This window comes from Melospiza georgiana, chromosome 2 (genome assembly GCF_028018845.1).
Source record: "Melospiza georgiana isolate bMelGeo1 chromosome 2, bMelGeo1.pri, whole genome shotgun sequence".
Classification (NCBI taxonomy): domain Eukaryota; kingdom Metazoa; phylum Chordata; class Aves; order Passeriformes; family Passerellidae; genus Melospiza; species Melospiza georgiana.
This window is the reverse complement of record NC_080431.1, coordinates 60,255,607-60,276,804: the sequence shown is the minus strand read 5'-3', so window position 1 is coordinate 60,276,804 and position 21,198 is coordinate 60,255,607. Positions and strand designations below refer to the sequence as shown.

The 21,198-nt window shown below is 44.5% G+C and overlaps 1 protein-coding gene and 1 long non-coding RNA gene across 5 annotated transcripts in view; one reads left to right on the top strand and one right to left on the bottom strand.

The window, feature by feature from the left end:
- KATNAL1 (katanin catalytic subunit A1 like 1) overlaps positions 1-15,779 on the bottom strand; it is a 44,046-nt gene extending 28,267 nt beyond the window's left edge. Inside the window, exons 1-3 of one of the 2 annotated variants that reach the window (XM_058044994.1) lie at positions 15,693-15,779; positions 14,250-14,373; positions 6,811-6,986 (exon numbers count right to left, since the gene is read on the bottom strand). In XM_058044994.1, coding sequence (XP_057900977.1) covers positions 6,811-6,972 — 162 coding nt within the window. In that variant the 5' untranslated portion in view covers positions 6,973-6,986; positions 14,250-14,373; positions 15,693-15,779. The remainder of the gene's footprint in view (positions 1-6,810; positions 6,987-14,249; positions 14,374-15,692) is intronic. The other variant, XM_058044993.1, reaches the window with a different exon arrangement.
- The window catches only part of LOC131096599 (uncharacterized), a 59,338-nt gene continuing 53,759 nt past the window's right edge, over positions 15,620-21,198 (top strand). For all 3 annotated transcript variants that reach the window (XR_009115996.1, XR_009115995.1, XR_009115994.1), the window contains exon 1: positions 15,620-15,707. This is a non-coding gene — a long non-coding RNA (uncharacterized LOC131096599). The remainder of the gene's footprint in view (positions 15,708-21,198) is intronic.

Below are 21,198 nucleotides of genomic sequence, written 5' to 3'. Positions count from 1 at the left end.
TAGAGTGTGTCCAAAGGAGAGCAACTAACATGGTGAAAGGGCAAGACTTATGAGGAGCAGCTGAGGTCACTTGGTTTGTTCAGCTTGGAGAAGAGAAAGCTGAGGAGTGACCTCACAGTGGTCTACAACTTCCTCAAGGCAGGCAGCAGAGAAGGTGCTGCTGATCTCCTCTCCCTGGGGACCAGAGATGGAATAAAGCTGCACCAGGGCAAGTTCAGATTGGACATTAGGTTCTTCACTGAGAGGGCGGTCACTGGAACAAGCTCCCCAGTAAAGCAGTCATGGAAGCAAGTCTGCCAGAGTTCAAGGAGTGTCTAGACAATGTTCTTAGTCGTGTGGTTTAGTTTTAGGTAGGAGCAGGGAGTTGGACTCAATGATCCTTATGACTTCCTTCCAGCTTGAGAGTTTCCACCATGATTTTATTAATATATGTGAGTGTCATCAGTGAGATACTGGCATGGACAGAGGGAAAGAGAAGGGTAAACCCCCAAGACCCTGAACAGATCTCAAAACACTGCATTTACTTTACCAGAAGGTTTATGAACATCTATACAAAAAGAGCCTTAAGTACAGGAAGATCTTGATCATTTCACAGGGCAAAGCAGCCTTCTTGCTCTTTCCAGATGAGGTGACTGTATCTCTCCACAGACACAAGACATCCAGCTCAGGCAGGATTATTCCTGCCCTGCTTTGCTGTCTTTGCTTTCTCATCACACAATCAGTGGACACATTCCCCAATGTGAGAGCTTCCAGCTGAGTTACAAATGTGATTGATTACTAACTTGGTTCCTTCAAGCTGTCTTCACACACATCCCTCCTGTCCAAAAATAAATCCAGCCAAACAGCTGCTGTGAGGTACAAAAGAATGATACAGCATAAATCCTCCAGGGCACCACTCCACGAGAGACAGCCACTTCCTACTCCAGTGCTCCAAGAGTACTGACAGGACCCATTCTATCAGCCTTCCAACACATGCAGAGAAATTGGTGGAAAACAACTTTCTAGCACTAACAGCCAGTGTGCTGTTGTTCACCTCACTGGACCAGCAAGAGGATGGTATCTGAAAACTGAGGGAAAGTGACCATTTGATGCTTTGCAAGATGAAAACAGACTAGTGTCTGCCAGCCATCTCTTAACCTGACCTGAGCAGACCAAACTCTGAAATACACACCCTATTTCTTAGTCAATACCTGCCAAATCAACCAACAAGGAATCCTCAGCATGTGGACCACAAAGGAAAACCAGCCATAAACTCCTAGAGGCCTTAAAGAAACTGACTCAGATGAAACCCGTGCAGAAAGACTTCCTTGCAGTTGAGAAACAACCCAGACATGGGCCAAAAAGGCTGTGCCACAATTATGAAGTTGACAGAGCAGTGTCTTTCAGTGATCACTGCTACTCTGAAGCAACCTAGGAAGGATGCAAATGGAAAAATCACTGGTTTAGACTCACCCAGTCTCCTTGTCCCCCATCATACACACCATTATGTGCCAGATCCCTTAGGAGGCACCAGCTCAGGTTTTAGAGAGCCTGAAGAATACTTTTAAGTTGTTTATGTTTAAGCAGTTTCAAGAGATAGTGTGCCAATTAGCAGCTCACTGCTGCCAAATAGAAAAAACTCCCTTCACTTCTCCCCAGCCACACTGCCCCTGCTCTTCTGGATTCAATTCTGACATCTCAGTACAGTAAGACAGGTTGGTAAAATTGCAAAAAATGGCCTGGGAGGGAGGCCAAAAAAAAAATAAAGGACACTTCTGCTGGGTTAGCAAGCTGCACATGCACACCATCCTGTGACAGGTAAAACCCAGGAAAAAAAACAGGACAGGGGACAGAGGAGGGAGAGAAGCTGGCACAGATAAAGGAAGAAAAGGTAGGGAAGAGCTTGGCCTCCCTAGGCATGGCAGGATGTTAGCTGGATTCAGCTACCATGTGAAACTGCCTGGTCCCCAGAGGCAGGCTCTGGTACAGCCACTACAGTTGCCCTACCAGCCCCATCACCTCCCCTGGGCAGTGAGTGGTGTTGGAAGGCCCAACAAAAAGCCTTTCAGCCCATGGGATGGCCCCACAGTTTTGTTTTGACATGCCACCCCCAAGAATTTCCAGGAACCAAGCAGAAAACACATCCTATCGTATGGGTATAAAACACAGTGAACAAGAATTGAGTTCACTCGTTCTTAGTGGTAGTTACAAAACCCATTTCAGGGTTGTAACTCTGTATTTCATAATCTGGCAACTGTTATACCTTCTCCATCACCAGCTTTTATTTGCTATGCTAGAGCTTGTACTTCTGTACCCATTGTAATAAGCGTGGGCATTTGTGCCTTGGTAAATACAAATAATGTGTGGGATTTTTCTTTTGCGGAAGAAAACTGATCAAGTTTATCTCTAAGAGTTTTCCAAACCTGAAATTACTACCTGCAATTAGTGTTAGCTATTCAACAAGCTCGATCTTTTAAAAAGTGAAAATAAAAGATCCCTTAACCAGGTATCCTGCAACCCTGTCTGATCACAGAGTGAGGGTATAGCTCCTATAATGACACCTCTTCATGAGTTACCCACAGAATGTTTCTTAATTAAGTTAATCACGAGATGACCTACTAAATGTTAATGAAACAGGCATGAAGCAAAAAACAACAAAAGCACAGACTGACTAAAATGTGTTTGAAATAATAATAAGAAGAATTTACCCTTTATTCTTTAAGCAGGAATAAAGTGCACCTAATCAGTGCACCTGCACCAGTGACCATAGTCAGTCAGGGTGCCCTGCTGGCTGCTCCAAGCACTCAGGGAATCACTGAACTCCTGCCTGAGCTGCAGTGGAGGCCCCTGTGCTCTCAGCTCTTGTGCAACACGGAGCACATGGCTCTAACACGCAGCAGGTTTAGCTTGACAGCCGCTGGCCTTGTCGTAAGCCAGCACTATCTCCCAGGGGCACGCTCTGCTGTCATTCTGCAGCTGCTGAGCTGTCACTGAAGCTGCTCGTTCCTACAAGCCAGCTGTCTAGTAAAAACACTGCAGCAGCCAAGAAACTCTCTCAGAATAAACAGGGAGAACGTCAACACAAGTTCACAGTAGTGGACATGAGACTAAACCTACCTTTTAGTTTTGGGAAGGATGAGTTGCTTCTGATTTTGTATCTTTCCAGTCCCAGCCTGCATTTACATGAATTAATATGCCTACCTGTCAGCCTAACCTCAAAGCACAACAAAGTAACTTTCTCTTTTTTAAATGAGCTCCGGTGGCCTAGGAGTGAAGATGCAAATGGAGGTACACTTGGCCAACCCAAGTGCAAGCTGGGAACTCCCTGGATGCAAAACAAGGATGGTCTCAAGACCAGGTCACCCTGACATCCCCAGGATAAACCAGTCAAGAGATGATGATCAGTGGCTGTGAATTTTCCATGAACTCAGAGGAATTCTTATGCTGTCATGTCTCTGCTTTGGTGGATCCTCAGCATGCATCTTTTGCCCTGTTTAAGATCTGCAGGGTGTGCCAGACAGTAACAGAATCCTTCTTCCCTGGTTAGCACTGATTTGAAATTCCCAGAAGCAGTACTGCATCAGCTGTAACTGAATGAGTCAGCTGTTCACAGAGGAGATGTTAACATGTTCATATTCCTCCTCATCCCAACCATCAGCTCCAAGCAGGAGGAATCCTCAAGATCAAGACATCCAGTTGCAAAGCTGAAGCTGTCTCTCGGTGTGACATGAAATACAGCCCAACAAATACTTGCACAGAACATAATTCTGTCCAGACCAATCTGTAGCAATTTTAAAACAATGACACTTCTGCAAAGAGATGTAGATCAAGAGCATTTGGGAATCTGACCCAAAATCCCAACTAGTTCTGGTTCACCTGGGCTTTGACATTGCTCAATAAACTACTGAGAAAATCCTCTGTCATATACAAAAGCAGATCCAGGATGGAGCACTCACTGTTGAGAAGGACCAAACAGGAAGAACAATGGTGCATGTAAGAGATGTAAGTTGGTCAGCTGCACAGCCACAGCTGAAACCATTCTTTGAGATGTTCCTCAAATGAACATTTTTGTTTTAAAATGGAACTTGTCCACAAACACACGAAACTTAGATCACTGCCCTAGAAGTTTCAGTAGGACAAAAACCCTGTTAGTGAGCTGCACACAAACCATACAGAAAGGAAGGGGATGCTTCATACTGACACTCAGCACCCCAGGAATCCTTCAGAAGGCTCAATATTGTGAATGTGTATGCAGACAGTACATCCCAGAGAAGAACTAGTTTAAGTAACATTCTTCTCCTTTGAGCACGCACGTACAAGGACATTCAAGAGTAAAAGCTCCCACAGTGTTAGTGATTGCTAAACTCCACCTCCAAAAGGCACCAGTGGTATTATCTTCTCCAGATTCCTCAGATGATGGAGAAGCTGAAGAACCTGAAGAACAGGCTAGTCCCATATGCTTGAGAAGACAGAATTTCAGGTAAAAATCAACTGCATTAATCCCCTTACCCCTGACCTAAGGGTTGCTTTGCTTCTCAAGCCACTTGCAAGAACCACACTGGTATGGGAATCTTTTGCTTCTGCACATTACTGGTACCAAGTGGGTTGGACTTGAAATTTGCTAAACTTACATAATGTGTATGGCATAACTCTTTAATGAGAAAGATCTAAAATTAATATCTAGATGTTGCTTTAATACTGTGAATGAGTGTTACTTGTGATCCAACTTCTCAGTTACATTTTTTTCAGAACAGGTTGTCATTCAAGACAGCTCCTTGACTGTGACTGACAGTGTGAATGTAGCTGCTGTTGGAGCTGGAAAGTAGCGCTAACATCCACATCACCAGACTCCTTCTTAGTCTGTCTCAAGAAGTGAGAAACACAACAATTATTTATTTATAAAGAGTGGGTAAGGAAAGCAGGTCTATCTCTATAGGTCTCACCTAAACATGCAAGCTCTGGTATGGAAAAGCTAGTAATTCCAGGGCTGCATTGTTTGCTCTTGGGCTGTATCATTTTGTTCCCACAAACAAATGAGAAGGCAAATAACCTAGGGATGAAGCCCTTCATTTTTTTTTTTTTTTAGTCACACTTCTTATTTTTTGCTGTTTGTCTCCAAGCCTGGCACCAGTAACAGCAAAGCAATATTCTGACAAAGCTCATCTGCCACTACTATGTTGGGAAGTTCCAGAATTAACATGAGTGCACAGTGTGACAGACGCTACCCCACCTGCTGCAGATCTTATTTGGGACACATCTCTAAAGCATTTATGTGACATGGTCAGGAGCAATTCTTCTTTTGCCTAAAGGGGATAATTTCTGAGAAGGTGCCAACTTCAGATCCTCTGCTGGAGATACAGCTGCTTTCCCCAGGGAATAAATCCTGGAAACTGTGTTGATGGTCCTTTTGTACTTGAGGTTTGTCTCCAATGTGCAGCACACATTCCATGGTGCACAGGCTTCTGTGAAGCAGTTCAAACAACACACAGCAACATGAGACTTGAGTGACCTTCACAACACAAGAGCTGTTGAAAGTTTATTGGAAGAATCAGTGTCATCAGAAGAAACACTAAATACTAGATGTGAAGACAATGCAGTGGTTCAGCTGCAGAATGAGGAAATCCTCATACTCTACCTTCACATCAGCTACAAGTTTGGCAGGAACTAAGGACATGTACTGGGCATGAACACCTTGTATCAGCATGTCCTGGGGTGGGAAAAAGCTTGAATACAAGTACTTGAATGTGAATATCTCCTACACAACATCCAGCTTACTACATTACCAGGAAAACTATCTCTGCTGGATGTACAGGCACATGCTTTGCAGACAAGCTCTTCACAGACATTCTGTGATAAACACCTATGAATAGTAGTTACTACAAAGTGGTTGTTAACAGTGTTGTACTTATCAGTGCACAAAATACTCTATGTTAGTGTCAGAAGTTTCAAACACAAACCCATAAACAAATCATCTGCTGCAATAAAAAGGAAAATTTCCTTCTGTTTTTAGGTGATATCATTCAAACATATATTTAGAAAAACTCTTACTGAAATCATCTCTTTAGGTACCTAGTGCAAAATTGTATCTTTCATAGGAGATATGTTATTCTTTCAAAACATAGTCTTTATGCAACACGAATTCTTTATTCTTGGAAACATCTTTATATGGTTTTACTCCTTTTTATGTTTATAGAACACAGTTTGTACCATGAAAAATGGGCTAAAAAATGTGATGAAGACATAATACTGAAAGTAATAAAAATAGATGGGGTTCTTATATTTCACCTGCAGATTACTTCCATGGTTTCAACAATACTCTGTCTAGCAAGGAGACAGATGTGTGCAAGATTCAGGATAAGAGTATGACTTGCAGTTTTAGAAACCTGATCCAAATTTGTACACTATAGTAATTTAGTGTACATTTAGGGTACATTTAGTGTTATTATAGTCAGACAACAATTCTAGTGATGCTAACCCACCCACTCACATTTTAGTTTACTGGACATTAGATGGCCAAAAGATACAAGGGGAAAAGAAAGTCCTCAATTTTTTCAAAAGTATGCAGTCATAGAGAGTATGCAGAGAGAAACAGACCAGGAATTAGACAGATATCCTAGGTGACAACAACAGAAGAATTGATTCAGTTAGAACAACAGAATTCCTTTTGAACACACCATGAAAAATATTTTCCCATGAATATCAACAAAATATTGTACAACTGTTGCCAACATCACTGAAATGTAAGTCCTCTGCATCTTATAGGGTTTGGGAGGTATAGTGTGGTTTTCAAATATCAAGTAATAGAATATGGTCAATGTTATTTCACCCTACCTGTTGCCATTTGCCCTTAATTGCTGGATCTCTGATTGACTGGCAATGTCTCTGGATTTGCTGGATGACACCCTGGTAATACACCATAGAAGAGTCATAATTCCCAAGGAGTGCATATTCTCTTCCTTTTTTGGCATTATCACAAATCTCTGCTAAATTCATCTTCGCTAAGAAATCTAAAAGAGAACATAATTACCAGAAAAAATGAATTTTACATGCTGTAGAATAATTCAGACAGTGATGCTTTAGTTTTCTTATTTTTCTCATAGCTGAACTGTTCCAACACTGTTCCCATCCAGTCCTGCTCTTCTACAACCATTTATGTCTGGAGTATCTCTTTACTAGCCTAAAGTTTCAGATCATGAATCGTAACTCTTTTATAGTGATTAAAACCACAACTTCTTTGCTGCCTTTGGCCTCAATCCTGTTAAATTAATGCAACAAAATTAAATGCCCTTCCCACACTGAAACTAACAAACTCAACTTTAATTTGTAGATCACCACAATGTATTAGCAGCCATCAGCTGTGAATCACAAATCACACGAGGCATTAAATTGCTTTTTATTCTGTTATATTACATACATGCCTAAATGTGCCAACCAGCATCAGGGATGTCTGCACTTCACACTTTCAAGAGCCCTCACCCTAATGAGATTATGATATGGTTGAATGACTGCTCTACTATAGATGAAGTTGAGAGCCTCATTCTGTTTAAATATTCTTTCAAAGTACTCCAACATCTACATGCTGACTTGAATTTTTTCATTAAATTTAACATGTCACTTCGAGATTTATGGCAGTTAGCAATCCAAATTTAACATTCCTTAGAACAGTGATTCCCAAAGTACAAACTTCCCCTAGTCCTCAAATTGCATGACTTTAAGGCAAACCCATAGCCCAGCTTTTCCCAGTAACCTGTCAAGAAAGCAATAACCCAGACATTCAGAATTCAGCTGTATTGTACAGCTAGGTTTGTATTTAAGGTTCAGGATTGAAGCAGTGCCTGCCCTTTTATCTGAATCCCATGTGACCCAAAGTTTAGGTCCTCACCACAGAATAAGAGCATCAGTTCCTTTCCCTTGTGCTCTCAATGTGTGTGGGATCCCTGACATTCACCAAGACATAAACCTCTAGAAATGAAAAATAAAAAATTGCATTTCATAGCTATGCAATGCAGAGTTGCATTGAGCAAGAGGGAGGAGGTCAGCTCTGGAGTGGGGTTCACTAGTTGTATCAAGGGTTTGGCAAGACCAAGGAGATGAAGAAGAAACTGGGAAGGAGGGATACAAACACAGTTTAGACTACACAGCTGAAAACAGCCCATGCTACATGAGTGCACACAGAAGGAACAGGTGGTAGCAGACAGAAGCCAGAACAGGCAGAAGCAACCTTTTACATCCTAGTGGGTTATAAAAATATTAGTAGGTTTTATAAACAGACAAGAGCAAGATGGCATTAAGGAGCATGTGTCTTATGCTTTTGTACTCCCTTGTGCTTAGCAAAATTCAAACCCCTGACAAGTTAAACAGACATCCACATGAAATTCATTCTGCCCTGAGCAAACACGCGCTGCACCTCCCAAGGGTGCCACACTGATGGTCCTAACTGCTGCCTAGAGCTGCACACCAGGTCTGCTCCACCACCTCACCACTCCTGCTCCCTGCAGCAAAGCCATGGAAACTGCACCCTCACTTAAACCCACAGGTCACACAGCTTGCATGGGGCTGATGGCTTTGAGAGCAAGAACATGCTGCTACCCTGCAGCTGACACTCCACCAAGCACAGCAGGACTTACTGGGCTTTACTTGTCCTCATGCTGTGCTGCACATTTCAGCTTGCACAACATTCCTGCTGGCTGTTGTAAACTACTGGGGAGGAGAAAATCTAAGGTGGAAAGGGTGACAACCCTAATTTTGTTTCCTGACATAGGCAGGATACATCATTACCAAGATCGGGATTAGCAGCAACTAAGATAATTTAATTTTTAAATACAGAAGATTGTCACTAATAGGAAAAAAAAAGTGATGTCACCCACATTGCACAGGAAATACATAAAATGATAGGAACTGAAGATAGTTTATAACCCATTCAGATCTCATGAGTCATCTTACAAATGAACAGAACACCATGTGGGGCAGAAGCCTTTGACCTGTCTTCAAACACATCCAGGTCAGCATCTGCTTCACAACCAGCCTGTCACTATTAAGAGAAGCATTCCTCAAATCTCTGGAGGTTTTCTGCATATGTAGTGAAAGACAGCAAGTAAATAAAACATTTTTAAGGAACTGCTGAATTTAATTCCTAGAAATCCATTAAACAGAAAACACACTTGCTTTACAACCTCTCATTGCTCCTTTTTACAGCTAATTCCCACCCTCTGGGCATATTTAACTCTCTTTTGCCTTAAGAGGACTGATATTCACAACCAACTCCCTTAATTCCAGAAGAGTCCCCTGCTCACCAGAGGAGACAACCTCCTCATCTCTGCCTGTGGTGGGATCTGGGTCAATCCACAGGCAGGAGGCAAGCCATAGGAGCCATGCAAACATGTGCCAGGACAAGGAAGATGAGAGGCGGGAAGCAGAAAAATGTACACAGTTTTAAAATTGCAGGAGCAAACCAAACAGGAATCTCCCATTTCCTCCAGCTAGCAAGAGTATGGAGGCCTCTAGCCTCATGCTTGTGATGCCAAAGTTTATGCATGAGCTTGATGCCTGGTGTGTCACACTAAAGAGCTTATAAAACACTGACAGCACTGAAACTTGGAGCATGGAGGGAGGCTGGTGGATGTACACCTATGTACCTCCTGAATGGTCAATGCCTCCAGACCTAGGCTGACAAAAGCCCTTGGATCTTTCTTGTGGATTCAGGCACTTCAGTTTTTACTTATTACCTACACTAGACACCAAAGGTGTCATACAGCTTGAAAAGGTGAATATAATGCCACCTATTTACCTGAGCTTTATTTGAAACAGCAGCTATAGGCCTCACTCCTAAACCAGTGATTTCCTGGAATCCCAGGCAGTTTGCTGAGATTCTACTGCTATTTAAAACTAATGCTAAAAATGGTTTAAACAAACTACAAGCTTCCTATGCACACCAGTGAAGGTAATGTTAATTCAGAATATCCAAAGCAAATCAAAACAAGTAAGTCCAAAATCAAGGGAAAATAATTTTTTGGAAGGAATTATTTCCTGTGTTGTTTCCTCATCATCCCATTCTTCAATGTCAGGGATGGAGAGGGAGGGAGAAGTAACTTCAACTAGGTGAGGACCTTTTCATGCTATGTACTCACTCTTTATTATCTATTCTACATTGTATTATAGAGTTCATACAACATCAGAGACATCCAAGTAACCAGAAATACAGAAATCATAAAGCATTTTGTTGTTTGTTATCTGGAGCTTTGTTTAGATATTTAATTTTCCTACCATACCACAGCCACATCTTTTAAGTAAATATACAGCCAGGGACAACAGTTGTCAAGTACATTTAGAACAACTTACACACTACTTGTGACACCAGCTTTTCATTGTACCGTTGTGTGGCTCTCTCCTGCACTAGACCGTAACAGCTCCACTGCAAGTCAAGATATCCTTGGAGATTCCTCAGTTCACGGATCATTGACAAGAAGAGACATTACAGACATTCAAGTCGGTGTAGCTGCCACACATGGGGTCTTAAACCCACTCGTTAAAAAACCTGCAGTAGCCAGGCTAAAAGGTCACAGGGGATATTAATCTCTATTCTGGAGCATAAGCTGAGCTGATCCCTATCTAGGGTCAGAAAAGAATTTTTCTCCCAGAACTAAAGCAATGCACAATTGAGCAAGATGCAAAAATCAGTCTCTACTTTAACATCAAAGCATTATACACACAAATATATCCATGGGCAGATACAGTGACTGTGTGGACGACAGGCAAAGGGGGACAACCTAGCACATTATTCCAAACTTGTGTGCAACACCAGTAGGAATGGATTCAGGACTGGCCCCCTTCAAACCATCTCTCAGCACTATCTCACCACAGTGTTACCAGAGGAGAAAATGCTCTCCCCTGTAGAGGGGGTCTGCAGCAGGGCTTTTCCCCTTGCTTGATCCCAAACATTCACTCTGCAAGTGCCAAAATGGAAGGCATCTGCTATCTCTACGTGTCTCTTTTATGCATGTGTTTTGACACAACCAGTGACACCACAGCATTCCAATTTTTCCACAAGCCCTTGACTCTTGCACAGGATGAAGGACTCTCATTAAATGAGCTGTTAGACACTTTTGCTTTATTCACATTGTTTCAATACTCACATCAAGCCATAATTAATACCTACTAATCAGACTTTTCTCCAAATCAGATGTTATTTCCCCACTGACAGGGTTATACCATACATGGATTTTCCTGGACATGTGTCTTTCTCTGATCAAAATTTTATCCTGGCAAAACAAAAGCATTCCACAGCTTCCTGAGATTGCTGGACATATGCTCTCACATCATGGCAGCCCTGTAGTACTGCTGACTGGACAGCTGAACATCTGGAAAGGCCTGGACATACGCTGATGAAGATTGGTTACTAACCCTGTTTCTCATTTTCTGTAAATCAGCCGTGCGTGATGTTGGGCATCCTGAAATGCAATGTAAGAGTTACAACTAATGTCACAAGACAGAGAGTCACACTGTTAGGCACCATCTCCTGAACACAGTGCTTATGACTGAGGTATGACTGTACATTCTCCACTTGTACAAGGCAGAGCCAGGATGATTCTCTGCCACACACAGTCCCAGAAAGGTCAATTGCCACAGAGAGCAAAGCAAGGAAGAGAAGCCCATTGTTAAGAGATTTTGATTTTTGGATTTGTATACTTTTCATGTGCAACCAGTTCCATTATCAGAGTCTAAGTCATAAACTGAAGTTGTTTTTTCCTCAAATTCCTCTTACTGCTTGGAAGTTTTTCATTACAGTTAATTGAAACCTGCCCTTCTTAAGTTAAAGCCATATTGGTTTTGTAAGCCAACTTTGACCAGTTTCAAACAGCTCTCTCTCCCTCAATTATGTCATCACTTAAATAGCACAATGATCTGATTTTCAGTCTTCTCTTCAAACTCAAAAATTGTTAAAACGGAGACATGTAACAGTATGACAATGCTTTACCTGAGAGAGCATAAACAGCAACACTAACTGGAACATTGTCAGAGAAACAAAAAAGTGTTTTTCCCCACATGACATGTGACTCCAACTAGAAGCCTACAGAATTCTATTTCTAACATAAATACAGACTACATTTTTTACATGGTTGATACATTTCATTTGATTTTTAAGAATAAGATATTAAAAAATACAATAATTAAAATAGATTAAATAAGTCTTTCCTGCTTTATTATAAAGATTATCTCTCATTTTGGTGTTGGATGCAGAAAAACTGATCTTCATTGCCAATAACAGTCTGTCCCTGTTCAGAAGCAATTGCTGATGCTGCAGACATTACGTTTGCATGACAAAAACATTTTAACTGATTATTGTCAGATAAAAAACAAACAAACAAAAGTCTTGCCAAGTTTCACAGCTAAATCCATCTTTCCCTGTTAACATGGCTTTGTTTGAACATGCAGCTGTAGTCCCATGGACTGGTGTGAAAACTAACAATCATGACTTCACAGGATCACAACTCCTGTTAAAAACATATCTATAAGTAAAGACATGGCTCAGTTCCAGCAGATTTGAATTTAAACTACATGTAAATGAATCAAAGATGAGAAATGTGTTATGCCAGTGCTGTTTTTTCTTTTTGCTGTGTACATTAGCAGTGACAAGGCTGGCTACAACGGCAGCAGCAGACATCAGATAAAACATACACACACACATACACACACACACACATATATATACCATAATCCAGGAAACCCAGCACCAAGGGATCTTTTAACTCAGTCAGCTGCTTTCTGCTAACTGGTTTTTGGCCTCTTGCATTGAAACTGTTTTGCAATGGCAGATGTGGAGTTAATGGGGAAATGTGTATGGAAGTGGGAAGGAGAAGAAGCATGCATGCAGGCCTCAAACTATTTTTGTGTGCATTCTTAACTTGAAACAGAGAATTACTTTGATTGCAAGTGAAAAAAAAATCTCCAAATGAAGTAAAGACATTCATCACAAGTTAAAAGTAAACTCATAAGAAAACACTAAATAGGTGGCCAGTCTTTTAAATAAAGATTAATTTAGAGATTTAAATTAGAGATTTCATTCGTTTGGTGAACCAAACAGCAAGCATCGTGGAGAATGAAATAGCCATTTGCAGAGCCTTTGAAGTACAGTTCTCTGAAGAAGCAGAAAGGACAATCAGAGACGGCTGTGGCCGTGCCATTGCTAAAACTGAGTGTGAGCCATATCCTTCTCCAAGCACCTCATACACCACTTTCAGACCCATCCATGTGGGCCCATCACCATCCTTGGGGTAATGAGGTGTTCATTAGCAAGGCTGGGTAGTGAAAAGAGCTAAAACAAACGCTGTGGGGCACTCTGGCGGCTGTAACTCCATACACACACAGGGGTCAGGCAGTGACAGCTCACCAGCTTCTGCTCCATCTTAGCCCTGCTGGACCCAGGCTGGCTGCTCACCTCTCTCTCCTCTCCAGCACAGCCTCCAGGGCTTCTGGTACTAGTAACAAATCAAACCCAGGCCCATGATCAGTCAAACCCCTCCTCTGACAGGATGCAGGGCCCAGAGACCTGAAGGAATCTGTAGGGCCTGTCTGGAGCCCAACAAAGCCTGAGTCAATAATCCTTCTGGTCCTTTGTGGAGCCACTTGCTCCTCTGCATATCACATGTGTAAGCACTTCTGGTAGAGCAAACATGCCACCAAAGGCTCCCAAGATGGGTCTGCACAGAGCCAGCTCGGGTTCCGAGCGTTTCTTAGGTCGGGCTCTGTGCCAAGAAAGGCAGTGGAACTGCTCCTGCACCTGGCCCTGGATACAGCACTCCCGTGTTCCCCCGCACCAGACCGCAGCCAGCTCCACAAAGACTCAGTGCTGCTGCTGCTCCATTCCAGCTCAGCCAAGCTGCATCCCAGATAAGCTTTCCATGAATAACTGGAGGTTTAATACACTCACACAGGTGTTTATTACCCTGAGTCATAAGGTCAGAATTTTGGGCTGAATACTTTTCTGCCTCTTGAACTCCACTCTGAATTTCAAAGAAATGGCTCTTTAGGACTAAGGATATGTATTACATAAATAGCATACATCTTTTTAAATATACATTCATATGCATATTGCTGTTAGTGCTACAGACACCAAGTCTTCAGATTTCTCAGTTCATCCCCAGAAGAATCAGCTTTTTTTTTTTTATTAATTACACAGAAAACCAGATAAAGGCCTATCATTTTTTTCTTGTATTCCATTTATTTCTTTTGATTGGGATTAGGTCAGGGCAGGAACTATTTCTCCTCATTACCTGCTCAAAAGCCCCAATCTCCAAGAGCCAGGGACCCTGGAAGCACTCAGCAGCTGCAATGTTCCCTTCTGCAGTGTGGCAAGCACCAGGAGCTGCAAGAAGCTGAAGCCTGTCTAGGATATAGCTGACACAGGGGTTGGGGGGAAAGGAAGAAAAAGGAAACTGCTCAGCAATCCGCAGCTGCAATCAAGCATTCATTGGAAAGAAACCTATCTCTGTGAAATGTGAAACTGTAGTAGGAATAGACATTCAATATTCATATACAAGGGAGTACTAATGCACTGATGCTTTTAAGATACAGATTTTCAGGAAGAAAAAATGACACCCCCTTATATACCAATCATAAACACGTGTATTTTAAGTATGATATATAGAAAAACTGTAATTGTATTCTCCCTCATGACTGTTAGAGAACACAAGATAAAGAATAACACAGAACTGTCAGGAGAGGAAATGGAGAGAGAAAATGGACAAATGCTGGTATCATGAAAGAATTTTTGGGGAAAAAAATAGAAATGTAGCAGAATAATTTTAAAAAAGTAACACTGTGTCCAGACCACCTACTGCAACAAGCTCATCAGAGCCCAAGCGTGGTAGGAGACATGAAACTGGAAACCATCAATGCAAACTGGCTGGGGAAACTTTCCAGAGCTCCCTATGACCATTGCTTCCTTGGTACCCATTCCCAGCCTCCGGGCTGCTCGGCCTTCTGCACAGCTCTCCGTCCATCTGCTCCACCACTCCTCCTCCAGCACATCTCCATCCATCCATCCATCCATCCATCCATCCATCCATCCATCCATCCATCCATCCATCCATCCATCCATCCATCCATCCATCCATCCATCCATGTGCCCCTTCCCCTGTATTCTTTCTCTCCCCCACAGGCATCCAGACGCCCCCAGCCCACCCTCCCCTCACGGCAGGCACCCACCCGTGTTTCTCCCGCACCACCCCCATTCACTCCCCTGCCCCGCGCCTCCCTCTGCAGCCGCACCGCCCCTGCGCCCACCCTGCCAGCCGGCCCTGCCGCACCGCCCCTCCCTCCGGCCCCTCCCGCCCCGGCAGCGGCACAGGGGCTCCTCTCCCTCGCTGTTCCGCGGGCAGAGCCGCCTCAGCGCCCTCGTTCAGAGGGAGCCTCCCGTCCCCATAGGGCTCCCCTCCGCAGCACCTCTCCCCCCCTATCCGCCGAGAGCGCTGGGGGCTGTAGTTCCCTCCCTCCGCTTCTCCCGGCAGCCCCCAGCGCCCGGCGGGGGGCGCGGACTACACTTCCCGGCACGCTCCGCGAGAGATGGGGGGCGCCCCTGCCCTCCTCCAGCCTCTACCGCTGGTTTCCCCCCCATCCCCGCCGCCTCTCTCGGCGTGGCGGGGTCCGAGCCGCCGCCGCCCGCCGCGGGCAGCAGCGGCGTGAGGGGCTGCCCCGTTCCCGGGCCCTGCCGTTACCTGGGAGAGCCGGGGGTGCGTGTCCGCGGGCGGGAGCGGCGCGGGGAGGGGGCGCAGCGCTGCGGCTCTGTCAGAGCGGGGCCGGGGGGGGAGAGGCGCGGGGGGGCGGGCGGGGAAGGGGGTGCGCGCGCGCGGCGACGGGCGGTTGCCATGGCGGCGGCGGCGGGCGCGGGGAGGGGACGGCACCGCCGCTCCGGCCTCCGGAGCGCCTCCGCCTCGTCCTGCCGCCGGGGGAAAGGGATTTTCCTTAAGGAAAGGAAAACGCCGCGGCACCGGCGGCGATGGCTGCGGGCGCCGCCGCCCGGCCCGCGTTTAGCAGCCCTGGGCAGGGCTCCGCGCTGAGCATCCCAGGCGGAGGCGGGCGGGAGCTGGAGCGGCGCGGGGCCCGGCCGGGCAGCAGGGAGGGAGCGCCGGAGCCCAGCGACCGGGCTGGCTGCTGAGCCCGCCGTGCTCTGCGCTGTGCTGCGCCAGGGCTCGGGGCGGGGAGGCTGAAAACACAAAAACACAGAGTCACAGGGTGCGTCAGGCTGGAAGGGACCCCAGTGCGGCATCTGGTCCAGACTCCCTGCCCAGGCAGGGCCGTGCCACAGCACATGGCGCAATTGCGTCCAGAGCCTTCTTGAATAGCTCCAGTGAGGGAGGCTCCACAAGCACTCTGGGCAATCTGTTCCATTGCACGGTCACTGCACAGTAAAGAAGTCCTTCCTCATGTTCAGCTGGAACTTCCTGTGCATCGCTTTCTGCCCTTGCGTCGTGTCCTTGCAGCTGGAACCAGCGGGAAGAGCTCGGAATACACATCAGAGCTCGGAATACACATCAGAGCTCAGAATACACATCAGAGCTCATTCACGCTCTGAATGCAAACCTCATGTGCCTCCACCTTGTCTGTGGGAGTGTCTAGAAAATGCAGAGCATACGTTTGTCCTGTGTGGGCATGCAGAAGGGCACTGGACTGTCTTTGCTATAGCAGTGTAATACACTTCCATAGTACCATAAAGGAACAGATTTAGGGATTTACCCTGTTCCTGCGCCAAAGCGGTATTTGGCGATCGGAGGCAGTCTCACAGGGTGGCACCACCCAGTTTGTGTCATCTGAGGGTGAATGTTACCTAGCGTTTCTGAAACGTGCAGCTCACTGTTAATACGAGCAGCCTGGTGCCCTGCAAGGGGAGCCATGCAGTTATAAACCTTTCTAAGGATGTAATTTCACGGTTAATGCAAGACAGCCTGTGTCTGTATTGCCACCGAAAGGGGCAGTCCTGCATTCTACTCTGATCAAGGATATGCCCTCCTGTTTGTTATTTACACCGCAGTAACACTGATGATGCCATCTGGCAAGGCAAGCCTGGGAATCTGATCTGGTGGAGAGCCAGTTTTGCTCCTCCAAAAAATTAACCGAGTTCAGCTGGAACTGAAAGTTCCCGAATTAGCTGAGTCTGTGGAGCTGCTGCAGGCACAAGGAAGGCAGAGGAGACGTGCAGGCAGGAGCAGCCCATTGAATCTGCAGCCCTGTGAAGCTGAGCTGTTTCTGTGTGCAGCTGCACCACTGCAGTGAGCCCTTACTGCTGAAACTGCCTTGTGACAGCTCTGAGAGTGTCCCAGTGATGATGATCTTGTGATCACACCCAATAGTTGCACACGTTTTCTCCAGAAAATTTCTGTTGTTGTTACTTTAAGGCAGCAGCATGAGGTTGTATCTCACAATAAGGTTCTCAGAAATGCTAACTGACACAAGTGAGAGAGCAGGGATGGAAACTAAAAGCTCAGTATGCCTCTTAAACAATACAGCATGCATGAATGTGTCACTCGTATATCTACAGATCTTGCTTCCCTCAAAATCATGTGGAGATTCTTATGTCTTTGTGAGGATTTTGGAACTGGGGCCAAAATCGTGATGAATTCATAACAGCTGCAACTCTGGCTTCCCCCTTTCCCAGATTTCCCCAAGCTTGCCTGCCCATGACATCAATTCCTGCTGGTTTTTCACATACACAAAAGCATAGATGCTGTGCAGACCTTACAGAGTTCAGCCTTTCTGGGGGAGAGCAGATGATAAGCAGCCTCGTCCCAGCACTTCCATAACATCTCTTCCCACAAGACCATGTACCTCTTACCACATTAGGCAACCTATGAAGTGCTTTGTCTGAGGATTGTGTCCCCCATCTAGGAAATTGTGACCCAGAGGAGGCTGGTAATTTGGGTGTAATCTCTATTTGTCTGGTTGGGGTTTTTTTCCCCATCCCTTCTTGTAGTAACCATTGAGTCGAGCGGGGCTGCTTCTTAGTGGTAGAGGGTCCCCATGCTACAGCTGACCTCCCTTCTGAAAAGCACTTTTTCAACACCAGAACAATACCAGTGTCAACCTATTTTGACCACTCTGAGGGAAAGTTTGGTGAGCATGGGTCTCCACAGGTTGCTAAGATAGGCTGTGGCTGTGTCAGCAGGAAGAACTGTGTCTTCAGGTTCCTGGCCACACACACTAGGTGTATAGGGTAATTCATGTTGGAGGGGACCTCAGAAGTTCATCTAGTCCAGCCAGACAGGCAGAAGTTCATAAACCTGTTAGTAAGCCATAAGAATGATAACTTTAAGTGTGAAATTTCTTAGTCTTCTATTGCTGGGTCAAATTTGAGCAAATCTGGCTGGACTTCTGCAAAAGATACTGCTTCCCTGACCTCCTTACTGAAGGTTCCTGCCTTCTCAGCAGTCCCTGAATTGAAAAACAGTAATGTTTTCAAACCATTTTAGTGCAAAATATGATGTTAAAGTCATTTTATGAGCAGTTTAGGCTAATTTGCAGGACCTTGTGTTGAAGCAGCTGGGACTAGTGTGTGTGTCTCATTCCACCAACTCTGCTGTGAGGCAGTAATATCAGGCAAAGAGGAGGTAGGAAATTGCTGGGAGGGGAGATGACACCTTAAGCCACTGAAGCTTGTTCTACTTTGAGCATATTCTCATGGCTTACAACTATTTTTTGATAGGGGCTATAAACCTAGCAGTTCTGGATAAGAGGCTATAAACCTAGCAGCTCTGGATAAGACATTATGATGGTGGGTGTCAGCGAGTGTGGTTAGGCAGGATCCAGCTGTGTTGGTGGAGGAGAGCATTACTCACAGCCAGACCCCAGAGACTTATCATGGCCCTTTCCAGCAATCTGCAAATCTGCCAGCAGAGCTGATTGTGTGCCCGCTCACTCTGATTTATTCTAGTCAGTTCAATCAGAAGCTGATAGAAATTAATGTAACTCTTTTGCCATGAACATTAGATTTGGTTCAGAAGTGTCTCTTCAGCTAGAGTAATTGCAGACACTGTCAGGGAAGTTTAAAGCCCTGCAGTCTTGGGGTCTCTGACAGATTAACAAAACTGGTTTCTGAATTGATTTGGTTATCATTACATAAATTCCACTGACTAGAGGGATGGCACAGGTTTTTAGCACAAAGTAGCAGAGAGCTTCATTTGTAACCTCCTCCCACCCACAAAGTTCTGCAAGGAGAAGGTTGAAACCATGTGAAAAGTCTATGAATTATGAACTGCCCTCTGCTTCTGTCTTCCTTTCCCGTTGCAATTATATTTAACTAGACTACAGGAATTATTGTGCCTTCATAATAAGCTTTAATGCTCAGATGCAAACATAACTCTTTACCAAAGGTCTTACAGGCTATATGGAGAAATGCTATAATAATGAAAAGGGAAAAACAATAGGGAGGCAGTAGGGAGAAGAAGGTGCATGTTACGTATTCATGGACATTACCCTTCCAAGGGAAGTTATGCACAAGTCAGTAAAGGCATCAGTAGATTGTTAATTTTCATTCACACATAGTAATTGTTCTTCTGCATGGATATTTTTATGGAATTATATTTACCACTATGACACATCCACCAATTTTTCTCTCAGAGTCTGAACCCTGAGAAAGATTTAGTCAACATCCTTCCCACAAGGCACATCTCAAAGTGCTGTGAATTGTTAATAGAGAACAGTGTAAGAGAAAGCAGTTGATTTTCAAACAGGATTGATTGCAATTAAGCCAGAAGGTGAGAGGTGGAGTAGACAAGGATGTTTTTATTTATCTGGTTAATGTAGACATCTGTCAAGTAGACTTTTGCTTCTGAGTTAAGACTTTGGGGATACAATTCCTGCTTCAACCAAGGTGGATTGTGGACTGAATGTGCTTAATTTTTTTCCAGTGCTTATAGCAGACTCATCTGATCAACATAAATGTAAGTGTTTGCACTGTAGATGTCTAAAGGTAGGTGACAGGAGTCCCACCCAATGTGTTGAGTTGTTAGAGCCTTAGAGAGGGAAAGCTGCCATGGCAGTTTTAAGTTGGTTGATTAAAATGATGAAGAACCGGCTAGTGTTACTTTAATGGAAATCACAAGTGGAAGAGAAGACAGATCTTTGAGGTGAATTGAAACAAGCCCACAGTACACTGGGAAAACAACCCACGTGTTCTGCTTTGAGTCTGTGGACAGAAATTAGAAAAATAAACAGGAACTAGGATATTGTGTTTCTTTTATGAGTATACTTAATATGTTGGAGTATTACTTTTTGGACAGGAATAAGAAAGGAGTTTATCGGAGTCAAAACAAAGAGAGAGGAAACTTGCACAGAAACGTCAGAGAAAGTAGAGTCATGCCCAAGGAGCTGGATGTCAGCAACTGTTAAGTGAAAACCTGGACCAGGAAAGAAAGTTTATTCACACCATCTCGACTTTGTGGCACACCACTAGACAGTATCATGTGGCAAAGTTCCCTTAATCCATCTGCTGGGGTTGAGAGCTGAGAGAAAATCTCTTGTGATGTGCTTTTGTTTGGTGGTACAACTCTTTCATGGTAAAATGTGAGCTTTAGGCTGTTTCTTAAAGATGTGACATTCTGGAGTTTCACTATCTGGAGCTTCACTGTCTGGAGTTTCATTGTCTGTCCCACTGCAATAAGTTTGAGCCTCACTGCTCAGTTTCTGCCACATTTGCAGAAGGATGGAGGTGTAACCAAGTTCCTTTTTGTTTTGTAGTAAGTAGCACAGTAGAAAAGGTACGCTCAGCTGGTGCTTCTGCTGAGCACAAGGCAGGCAGAGTCAGCTCTTCTAGATTTCATCAGGCAGCGAGCTGCCCAGGGTGCCCATGTAAAATGACTGGCAGCTCCCCACCTAACGATACCCACAGCACCTGCTTCTGGGCACAAGTTGCAATACCATGTATGATCCATTGGCAAGTTTATTGAAGGGATGAGGGGTTAGTGGAAGTGGATACAACACCACAGGATAGTAGGCTTTGATAGTTTGAACCAGTTACATCAGTTGAGCCCATTAACTCAGGCAGAGCCATTTTAAGTCATTGCTGGTATATATTATTTTCATTCCCCTGTAGATGTTTTTCTGACTTAGCTGTGGCAGTTTCAAATCAGGGAGCTGTTGGGCAGCTTTTTGCACACACTGTGTAGATGCTCAAACCACTAGAATAAACAAATCACAGTCTAATACATATTAATGGCTTGCCCAGCATGT